This window comes from Eutrigla gurnardus, assembly GCF_963514095.1.
Source record: "Eutrigla gurnardus genome assembly, chromosome: 9".
Taxonomy (NCBI): Eukaryota; Metazoa; Chordata; class Actinopteri; order Perciformes; family Triglidae; genus Eutrigla; species Eutrigla gurnardus.
In genome coordinates, this window is record NC_139923.1 from 15,585,624 (window position 1) to 15,597,625 (window position 12,002).

The following is a 12,002-nucleotide window of genomic DNA, read 5'->3' on the forward strand; positions in this document are numbered from 1 at the left end:
ATTTGCGATTCATCTCTCTGACTTCAAGTGTTTTTCTAAGAAAAGGTTGGAAGTTACAGGTACATTCACATGCTGTTTATGTTTTCTTTCTGCAAAAAGATCCCACAATAGGCGAACTGTAAATAATAACGCGTGAGAAAGTCTGGCTTGAAAACTAAAGGGAAAAGGGAGTGGACAACAATAGACTTCCTATCAAACTAGCTGACATCATGTCATTTGGGAAAATGTGATTGGTAAATCCGTAGCACTGCCCTCGCAATGTCAACCCTGACAAAGAAAAAAAAAGAAAGTCTTTGAGTGCATCAAACATGTAAGAGATGATAAGGATTGATGTAACTCACCACACTGGTTAGAAAAAGCTGGAAAGGGAGAGTAAGTTAATAGTTAAAATCTACTCCAAGACGTCTCATGTACAGTTTGTGGATGCCTCTGGTACAACACAAGCCTTTCCAGGCCCCACAAAGTCTAAAGTGACTAATATATGCTAAGTCTGCATGAAAATCCACTTTAATCAGATTTTCACAATAATCATAAATGTACCGTGTGAACATTATGGACCCGTGGTGGAAAACAAGGAGGTCATGTTCTCAGCATTCTGTCTGAGAATTTTAGATTGGATCATTTGCATAATCTGACTGATTAATGATTTACATAGTTTCACACACATTACTGACATCACACACGGTGAAGGTTTATTCTGAGTTTTCTCTGAAGCTCACTAATAACGGCAGTTTAACAACACATTGTGGTTCTGCAGGTTAACTCTAGAGGTTGGGTGGATGTTGGTGTTACCACGCAGGCTGAACATCATATATCTGACAGGGGTGGAAAGATGCAGTGGAAACAAAAATCTGCCTCCTTCGAAGGCTTGTTGACAGGATTTTTTTTTCATAGAGATCAGAGAGACCTAAAGTAACCAACATTATGTGTGTGTGTGTGTGTGTGGGAGGCTGAGCACGCTCTGAATCTGTGGACAGACAGGTGCTCAGTTCCTGGAAAGTGATCGGTGCTGCTGACTAATAGCTGAATTCTTGCTGTAACCACATGCCTGACTTTGCTCTCTTTGACAGGCCTCTTGGTTTAGTGGTGAATGTGAAAGAAAGAAAAAAACCTCTGAATGTACTTGATGAAATGCATTTGCTACTATACATTTGGAGGAGCCAAACCGTTTGGGCCGTGTTTGGCACGTGTTTTGACCACAATTGCAAAGAAACGATGGGTCATTATCAAGCCACTTGGAAACATTGCTTGTATTGTTATGTGGAGTACCATCCAAATTAAATTATACTACTTCAAATTGATCTCAAACGACATCTGCAGTTATAACCTAGATCATTTTTTCCACGTCTTCATTGATGCACAACTGAAATCACACCAAAAATCAGATAGCCTGCTAGCTACCGCCAAATATTGTTATCTGCTGTAACGATTCTGTCTGATGCTTTCCAGGAGTTATAGCGTGATCGGATGATGTGGTTTACCCAGTTTCCTTCATCTGCATTGTGCACCTTCCTCTACTTCAGTCAGTGATCTCCTACGTTTCCCAGAATAAGTTTGAACAATCCCCCACAGAGGCGTAGAGAACATGTTATTTTCACCTGTTGATGTTTAGCGTAGGTGGTGAGAGCAATAGCGATACCATCATAAGGACACGAAAAGGAGAGAGCAAGATTACTTTTGTTTCCAGTGTAGAAGGAGTGACTTGTGGCACAAAACCTGTCTTTGAGCTGCAGTATGTCTGTCTAGTGAAGCCGAAGATAACATCAGTTTTGTACAGTGTGAATGTTGGACATTTAAGTTAGTGTTTAGAACACTACATTATTCTGGGTCAAACTTAATCATGTGCTGTTCTTACCTTAAAAACTGTACATTCCATTGATAGCAATGTTCTCTTAAGTGTATCTTCCTTTTAATTGGGACAAAACAAATCGATCTCCAAATGACAAACTAAGCCTTAAAAAGTATGTACAGCTAATCGACTGGCCCTGAGGATGTTCTTCCTGTTTGCTAATGTTGATGGCATGCAGCATGTTTGCCATTTTCACCACCTAATTATTATAACTTGTAGCACCCTATCATTTGCAACTTAACATTAAATAAAAGGTGCAACACCAAGGTGTGAAGGAATGTCAGACTGTGTTGATGATGCTTTATAAAAGTTGGCGGATGACCAAAGTGATAGCTGTTCATCCCAAAGAGGACACGAATGTCAAGTTTCATGGCAACCAATAAAATAGTTGCCATATCACACAGAAACCAAACAAGGTCAACGTCACAGTAGTGCTTGAGGAAATTCAGAGGATCACCAACAGGCTTCATCTTCTGTATGTCTACAAAATGTAACGAGGAGCCGTTCAGTAATCGTTGAGATATTTCAGTCTGGACCAAAGTGGTGGACTGGCCGACATTAAACCCACTGTAGAGCCACACTGCTAGCCAGAGGTAGTGATATAAACCTGAATGTTATGAGGACACGGATTCAAGAAGTTTAAAAATTCACTTTCAGTTAAACCCATTTCACTATTCTCACTAAAAACAGGACAACAAATAGGGCAAAGAGAATCAGGTTGCCTCCCTTCCTAAGACATCGTAAACTCCTTCATGCAGCCCAGATCTGATAACCTGAGGCAATGGACTTTGTCAGAGGATGTGTTGGCACAGGTCCCCGAAAAAACGAAGTTGACAACCCTGCCAGACAACTTTTCCTGTTGACAATTTCCACCCAGCACTTCACCGCGTTACGCAAATGGCACAGTAAGTTCAGTGCAGAGGGGAAGAGATGCGCATGAATTCGGCAGATGAGTGCTGCTCTCAGCAGTATGAGTCACGTCTTACCATATACTGGAACGTCAGACGTGCCGTCATACTGACAGTACATGTACAGTCAAGTCTGAGGTGTTTGCAGAAGATAAAAAAAAGAAAGACAAATCACATTCAAAGGGTACATAACTTCAGTTTAAGATTACTATATAAAACGGTTTTCCCAACTATATGTTGTAAATGATTAAATATTTTGAATTATATCCAAAAAACAAGCAGTGAAAAACAACCACAATACAATTAAATGAGCATGTTACAAATTTCAACAAAGTGTTATTAAAAAAAAAAGTTTATTAAATGTCTGTCCTCGAGTGTTGAACTGATTCTGAAATAGACCGTTAACAAAAACGTGGGAACACGTGCATGATGTAGGCCCATAAAAATCAATTTATTAAGAAACATACACATTAAAACATCTTCGCAGCAACTTTAAAATTTAACATTAAATTCTGAACATCTCTCCATTCTGTTGCTCAAACGAATGATCTGCCACCAAAACTACATTTTCGTACTTTTTGGTGGTTGCATCGATGATAGAAAGTCTCCAACACATAAGGTTTTGTATGCATAATCCGGTTGAAGTAAAAAATAGCAATATAACATAACCACAACATTTACTGTGCTGCACTTTGTTGTTAACTGTCCTATTTTTTTATAATATGGGACTACCTTTGGTGTTATGAAAGAGGGCTGCATAACAGGCCGTGACTGAATACTTTATTCTAGAAAACTACTCTGTTTCGGAGTTCTGTAACAGGTACAACGTGTGAATGGAAGAGTTTGCAAACACATATAGGGCATGGCTCTTCTAATCTGCACTCTGTGGGCATCCTTAGCAGTGCCGGATTAGAATTAGCCTTGCTTTGCAATTGGTCAGATCTCCAAAACCATTCAGAAGACATTCTAAAGAGCCATATGTGGGCCGCCATCACTCAGAAATACTGAGTTAGCAATTTGCATCTCGTTAAGCCTCCCACTCAGATCTCCATGTGTGCTTCCCTTATTGGCTTTTGACTCAAAAAGTTCAGAGTGTCCCCACTGTCCTGGCCTGGCGTAGACAGGTACTCTAACTCATAGCCTCCACTTCTGTTGGCCGGCCGGACTTCACTTGATGTCTTTTTGTTTTCCAGGATCTGCTGCAGCTGTTGGCTGGCGTACTCAGGCTTGGTGGTGAGGGGTCCTACAGGGACCTCGATGCCCAGGATGTCAGTGACCATGTAGGGGCGAAGCCAGCCCACCAGAGGGGTGGTACCGGGGGTGTAGTGGGTCTGCCGGTGGTAGAAGAGCAGACCATCCACCTGCAACCAGAAATTCAGAATACAACTAATCAAAGTCTTACGAGAAGAAAAAAAAATGTTTTAATGTTTCATAAAAGAGAAAAAAAATCTCCAAATAACATTAAAACACTTTGCATATGAGAAATTATTTGACTATTACCGATACTTGTAATGTACAGCAGTAAGGTGCGAGCAGAAAATGGTTGAAAGGCAGAACTTTTCTTACACTGAAGCTGTACTCGGCTGCCAGGGCTTTCTGAATCGGCTCTGCTGTGCAGTCTGTACTTTGGAGGCCCACAAACCGGAACTGTTGGATCAAACAAAACCAGAGCACTAGGTTGTTAGTTCCAAACACTATTTGTCAATGTTGAGTTTCCTCAAGTACTAAGCCTGATTTAGCTCCTCCTGTGCTGTACCACGCAAACACTGAAGATTAAGAGGTGGAACATGAACTCAAAGTTCACTCTGGCTTCCTCAAAGCCCCATAATCGTCAAGATGTCTGTGTAATAATCACGTTAGTGCAAAATTTGTACCAAAGACGGTAATGGTAAGTTCGCCTTACATTTTCCTTTGTCTCATTTACCCCCGAGGAGGTTCAAGTTCAGGACTTTATTCATCCCATGTGTGGAAATAAGGTGCAGCAAGGCATAAAGCACAACAAACACAACATGCAGAAAACCTAAGATTGAATCAACATGTTACAGTATCTCAAATAACAACGCCAAGTACTGAAAACTAGGAAGGACAAAATGGGGCCACGCAGTGAAGAGGCTGTATTCCTGTTACTCACAGGGTTGCGTTTGGCAATTTCTGATAGGCCGTCCGTCTCCTGGACTTTGGACTGGAGCCAGTAGAAACGAAACTCGGTCTGTTGATGAGAAAACAGGGACTGTAAACAAAAACCTCCTTCTCAAATCCCGAGCCAATGAGATGGGCAACATGGCAAAAAAAAGAAGAAGAAAAAGCACATCTGTGGCCCAGACTTTGCTACTTAAGCAATTAGACAAGCATTCCTGGATTGCTGGAGGATTAGACGCCAATCTTACCGGGCAGTCGTAGACCGGGTGGCCTCTCCAGCACATGACATCCAGGATGTAGTACGTTCTGTCCACCTCACTGTAAATGCAGTCCAGGATCGTGTAGTCTGCATGGGCCACATACAAAAGGGCCATTTACAGATATACAAAACACACCAGTATGAAACTTCACTTATAATCACTTAATATCCCAAATATTATTTAAGGCAATAAGACTTACAACCTAAAAGTACCAAATTACCTCATTATACTGTATATGCAAGGCTGATTGATACAAGTGGCACAAAGGTCTGATATATATGGTCACTTTCAGTTCCTGTATGATGCCTTAGAATAACATTACGGATGACTGTAACATCAACTCTCAGGAACTCTAAATAGACCCCATTATTTTTCCCGTTTACCCATTCTATCAACTGGAAATAGTCCACACATTTCTTCATAATTTTATACACATACCATTACCCAAAATTCTTGGAACATTTGGGATCTCCCCTCTCTCCTCTTAAAAAGATTACATCCAGTTGGAGGTTCTTCCAATGTTGAATGTTAATGCAATACATTTTAGCTAGAACATAACCTAAAAATGGAAATAAACAATGCGAGAACCTTCTGTCGGTTTTTTGTGTTGCTAAAATGCCTGAGCGCGCCCCCCTACCTTTTCCCATGGCAGAGTTGTGTCGGTTCCCACCGGGCAGCAGGGAGGGGAAACGGTTCACACAGTAGCCGCTTTTAGTGTACGCTGCCGTGGAGCCCTTCAGGAAAAACAATAGAAAAACAAAGACGACACATGAGAGAAATGACAACTGTTACCACAAGGTCAGCTACTATGTCATTTTAACAGCAGAGTTTAAAACGTCATGCGTTTGTGTTATTGGTGATGAAAAAAGAGACAAAGATCAAAACACTGAATCATTTGGTTTCATCTACTAGTAGTGTATTTTCTACATACTTTATACATAACCTATTACAACTGCTGGGCTCATGATAATGGGATTTAAAAATGGGTTCACAGATCAGAGAACGTTATATTTGGTGCAGGTGGTCATTAGTGGCATTAGTGTCGGCGTCAGCGCTAGAGTTGACATAGCATTAAGACGTGAAACAAGAGGCCAACAACAATTAGTATCTTTGACAACGTAAGACAAACTTATCTGCAAAGTAGGCATCCTCTCTGCAGTCCCAAAATATATGCATACATGAACTTTTTGAAGTAGTTGCATAAGATAATGTTGTCTGGGTGTAATTGTGGAAAATTCTTAGTTCTTAAATGAGACAATAGCTCCCCAAGTGGCAAAGTAGGAAATTACACATGGATTCATTCAAATTCAGTTGATGATTGACAGATAATCCATCCATCCATCCATCCATCCATCCATTTTCTACCGCTTATCCTGTATTCAGGGTTGCGGGGGGGCTGGAGGCTGGAGCCAATCCCAGCTGTCATTGGGCGAAGGCAGGGGTCACCATTTCTCAACTAAATGATTATTCCAGAACAAGCATAGTAAGGAATTAGAGCACAAGTGTTTTATAAAGCTTAATAATTATTATTCATCTCTTATACCAGTAGTTTCCTGGTAGGCCACCTACAAATGGGAACCAGTGCATTTTTACTACAGCTTTAGAAATGACACAAAAACATTTGTTGACTAAATGCAGAGAGGAGAAAATTGATGAAAAATATTACACAAATTAAAATCTTCATGTACCTCTTTTCACTAGGGGGCTTTCCAGCATAAACACAGTATACCAATCTCTTTTCTTTTTATTCCTGTTCTGATTATATAATTTATGTATACGGGAGCATGATTTCCAAATGAATTGAGACAGAATGTGGTCATTAGAAAATGTGTGTTGCTTGTGAGTCTGACACAGCATCCTTTTGGTACTACTTGTTTTCAATTTTATCAGCACTCAAGGCCAACCTCTTTTTCCTTTGAATTCAATTCTTGTTTTTTGTCTTGTTATTTTTTAGCAACTCTCAAACTCAAAATTCGCAAAATGATTGATAAATGAATGAATGATTCAATGGTACTTCGAGCGCACATCTTTACAGTATCATAATGAAGTCACTTCCGGCTTACTGGTTTCTCCGTCACAGGCTCGGGAAAATTGTATGTGATTGCTCAGCCAATGCAGCTCATCATCCAATCTTAACTCACCTCGTTATCCCACATACCAGGAATGCAGTGTTGAATTTACAAGCAATGAATACAAAATATTGATTCAGTACAGTCATAACCGTGCCTGATGTAATCATTTAAATGTAATAAAAGATAATAATGTAATAAACCAAAAAAAAACATAAGGGCATAACGCAGGGTTTCCACCAGAAATGTTGTTAGACCTGGTGGCCAAGTGTCTTTTTTAGATAGCTAGTCCACCTTAAAAGGTCAGCCCACATTAAGTGAACCTGAGTAACCCTTCAGTTTTAATCAGCAAGTGACCTCAACAAATGAGCTGAATTTGGTAAACTGGGTGATGTGAAATAATAGTTCCCTACATAATTATTTGTAAAGTTATTGGAACACATTGGTAATATAAATACATGATAATCACATTTTAAAAAAGAGGTAAAACTTCCGACCGGGGCTGGAAGACGGCGCAGACACGGAAACTAGTTCAAAAGCTAATAATAAGCAGGACGCAGAATTTCAGTTGAATTTCATTGATAGTTCTATATGTGGCGATTTATCAGTGTAGTACCTTCAAATCATCATCTTGTTCAGAGACAGCAGTAAGACATAATCTGAAACGATAGAGAAGCAGTGACAGGTTCTCACCTTGGAGGCAACAATGAGAGATCTTTTCCCCATAGGACAGACCACCATCAGCCAATCAGTGTCCAGTTCTGCTGGCACATCCACCAGCCACTCTGACAGCATGAGCTAAGGAGTTAGAGGAACTTTGTTAGCATTAGCATTTAATCTTCATCAAAATTGCATTCAGAGCATCCAAAAAATGAGAATTACAGATCTGTTGGCATTCAACAAGCTTTTTGGGCTATCATTCAAGAAACTCCTGTGCCCTCTGCTGGCCAAGAGGAATAATGCAACAAAGATGCAAAATGATATCTCTGGATAATAACACATCAAACATTGACCTGGTTTGCATAATGTTTTGGCAGCTTCCTCCTCTCAATCTCCATTCCCTCTTCCTCCGTGAGGTCATCTTGCTCCCGTTCCCCCTCCTCTTTTTTCTCCATGTCCTCCTCCGGATCGCTGTCTGCCCCCGTCCAGTCCCCATCAGCCAGACGCCGCGCATGGTTGACATAGTTCAACCTTTTACTGAAATTAGTGATGGAGGGGAAAAAAAGGTTAATCAGATATGTGCACCTAGGTATTATTTTAAAGATGAAAATTTTGTGTAATTTACCTTTACTCAAGCTAAGGTAGTCGCTCAAATTAAAACACACATTTAAAGAGTAGCCAGAACTGCCATCAGTGCATCTGCACAGTCTGCAATATTTTGAGTTGAGCCAGAGCTGCACAAATATGTTCCTGGTAATTTTAGTCCTTTTGTTGTCTGCAGTCTAAAGACCAAGACTGACAAAACACACTCTGCAGCTTGCAATTCAGTGTGCCCGCCTATTACATTTAAAAAAACATGCTGAGAAAACAGCTTTATGTGATCAATGAAATTCACAGGAAAATGAAACTAAGACAGTTAATCATCTGTTGAGCGCTTGATGGTTATTTATTTGAGCTTTAGAATTTAACCACTGTGAATAAAAAATAAAAAATTAAAATAATCTGAAAATAACTTTCCTCCCACTACTCGCCCCCTGAGCTCTCTTTTTCTCTCTGACTTTTGTTAAAAAGAGCCTACCTTTACTTTTAATGTTAGAAAACAAAGAGAAACGCTCTCACATTGTTCTAACTCAATATTAGACTACTTCCTTGTTTTCTGAATGAAACTTTACTTTAAGTTAATGCAGCTGTTTGTCCAAACAGCGAAAGTCATCCCTACAAACCCCATCCTGAAAGTTCCTGTACATTCAGAAAGTACTATCCCTGACAGAGGCCTTTTTGGGGAGTAAATTGTTCCCAGAACTTAATTTAGACTTTGAGGAACTCGTTGTGTTTTTGACTGCAGGGACCAAAGTGTTCCTAGTCCCTGGGGAAATTTCCTGCCGTTGAAAGGGGGCCTAGGATGTAGCTGACAACTGTTACTGTAGCTTTAATCCTGCAGCTGTAAACCGTACAAAGCAGAAGAGAATGGAAAAGGGTCTCCAATGCATTGCCTTTCATTTAGTATAAATGCTGGTGTAATAAGGGCATTATCCTGTGTAATAAACTAAAATTAATTTGGAGTAGTGACTTGATTGGAGAAATTCTAACCCAGAAGGAAAATGCTCCATACTGTGAGCTAGCAGTTAATAACCTGAAGGTCAAATATAGAGGTTTTAGGATATTTACCTTTTCTGCAGGTCAAGGAAGCGCCGCCGTCGCTCACTCTGCTCCAGCACACTGTACTTGCTCTTGTACTGGGCCAGCCGAGGGTGGGGGGCGGCTGTGCTGTTGGGCTCCTTGGACACAGCAAAGCTGGCCGAGAGGGCTTGGGTCAGGTCATCCATGGAGGCTCTGTACAAATCAACACAATCATGGATTTATTTTTTCCCCTGTGACAAAAAATCAATCGATTTCATGGGACTAGTGAAACAGCTAATAATGTGTCCTCATAGGTGGTTCCATATTACACTCATTCACTACACCTTGGAAGTCTGAAAATGGGGGTATTATTCGATAATGTTTTATTGTCCCAAGAGGGCAATTCTGGTGCAGCATAAAAAGAAAAAGAAAATGTAGGAGAAATGTACTGTACATACAACCAATAACAAAAACACTTTTAACAACAAGCAAATAGAAATCTACTATATACAAGGCAGGAACAATGACACAATAAACAACAAATAGCAGCAAACATCACGTTTGCAAAGTACAATGACCAGAAAAGTGCATGCATAGACTACAAAGTGCAACAATACAATTTGGACTATAGCTCATGTTCAATGACAGCAATTGCCTTGGGAAACCTTAAACTCTGGAGCTCCTCAGCCTCAGAGCCCTACACCTCCACCCAGAGGGCAGAAAGGTGGAACTCCTGGTGCAAACGGTGGGATGGGTTGGCCAATAGGGAGCTGGCCTTTTTTTGGGTGAGAGACTAAGCTGGGACACCCCTGGTCTCAGAGCAGATGTTCACTACTCTGTAGTTTGTCTTGCTCCTCACTTTAAGATTCCCAAAACCAGCAAATCAAATATCCATGTAACTCTTTCTCACAATCTCAACTGTAATCTGCAGCGACTGTCTGAGATGGAGTGGTTTGGTTTTTCTAAAACCAATCGGCATGTCTTTTCCTTTTGTTAATCTTTCGGTGAGAATCTTTACAACGGTCAATAAAACCATCCAAAAACTTCCTGCGCACCGACTCAACAACAGAATCCCTAGTGTATTTTATAGTTTTATATCAGTGCCACAGATCATTCATAAGCATTGGGAACAGCACTGATAGCACCTTTGTGTACCAGAACACTTGTAAAATTCGCAGAATGATGTGACAAAATTGTAATTGAACACAGGTGGGATGAGGTGAATGATATTGCACTATAATGAATGTGTGTGTGCGTGTGTTTAACTGACTATAGGAGCTTTACACCAAATTTTTCTGAACTTTTCTCAGCTTCCTTTTTTTTCTGTGAAACTGAAAGCTTTTCACATCAAGATACAGAATATTACCGTTTAGTGATTTTGCATTTAACTATTGATTACAGATTGATCCTTTTATTTTCTTTCATATTTGTCTAGTCTATACAGTTTTATTTAGTGTAAATACATCTACATTTAATAAGCAACGATACAAACCAGCAGATCCTCAACATGTGACATTACATTTAAGATGCTGGAGCCATAAAGCTTCATAAAATACTTCAACAAAGGACACTTATTGACTTTCAAAATACGCTGCGTGGTTTTAGCAGTCTGGTACCATTACAAGTATCGAGGGCTCCTGGTTTAAATACAGTTCCATTACACAATGAACTAAGTTAGCGTTAGCTAGTACTACAACGCAATGTTGCCTTTTTTTTGCGGGACGTTTTACCCACATTGCATTCTTCGCACATGTATCTATAAAAATCAACCCAGACAACAGACGTCTCCTCAAACGGACGACAAAGATGTTTTGAAAAGCCCAGACTGCTTAGTGTGGTCGGTTAGGTTTGTCATTTTAGCAGCTTGCAACGTGCTAAACCCGCTAGCGTGTGGTTAGCCGGGCTAGTCGCTAGCAACAATGATTCTGGAGCGGTACGTAAGGCTAAATACACGTAATTATCTGGTCCAGTAACTTGGCAGCAGGTTTGGTTGTATAATGGCATACATAATATCATTAGCTAAATATATACCTTGGACGTTCAGAGATGATGTTGCTGCTGCTGCTGAGACGTCACGCTGCCATCTTTCCCTCCCGCGGCGACTTTTTGTTGGCCGACTATAAAAGGAAACTTAGCCCGGAGTTTTACAGCGCAGACTTCTGCACTTCATAGACATATTCATTGATGGAAGGCATACTTTTATTTATTACTGACGTAAAAGTAGCAATACTAAACTGATACATTCTCTGTTGTGTCTAAAAACCCTGCATTCAAAAGCTGATGTAAGTGAAAGTATGAAAGGAGTTGCAGTAGAAATGTAGTGAAGTATAAAGTAGCATTATACAATGGAACTACAAAGGTATGTGTTCAAATACACATGTATGGAGACGTACTACTATAATAGTAGTATCATTATCATTAGTAATACCATCATCATATGAAATCAAAGTGTCCCCTGATATGAATGTTGCAATCTGTATTGTAGGTTCTAACTTGT

At 40.1% G+C, this 12,002-nt stretch overlaps 1 protein-coding gene across 1 annotated transcript; it reads right to left on the bottom strand.

Annotated features, from left to right (window-relative positions):
* Nucleotides 1–3,184: 3,184 nt before the first annotated feature.
* On the bottom strand, nt 3,185–11,614 carry snupn (snurportin 1). The gene is made up of 9 exons (XM_084017940.1): nt 11,537–11,614; nt 9,554–9,718; nt 8,239–8,422; nt 7,919–8,023; nt 5,794–5,890; nt 5,145–5,242; nt 4,889–4,966; nt 4,324–4,404; nt 3,185–4,118 (listed from the first exon to the last, which is right to left on the bottom strand). Exons 2-9 carry the CDS (start codon nt 9,709–9,711, stop codon nt 3,798–3,800), a joined length of 1,122 nt encoding a protein of 373 aa, XP_083874066.1. The 5' UTR covers nt 9,712–9,718; nt 11,537–11,614; the 3' UTR covers nt 3,185–3,797.
* Between the last annotated feature and the right edge of the window lie 388 nt (nt 11,615–12,002).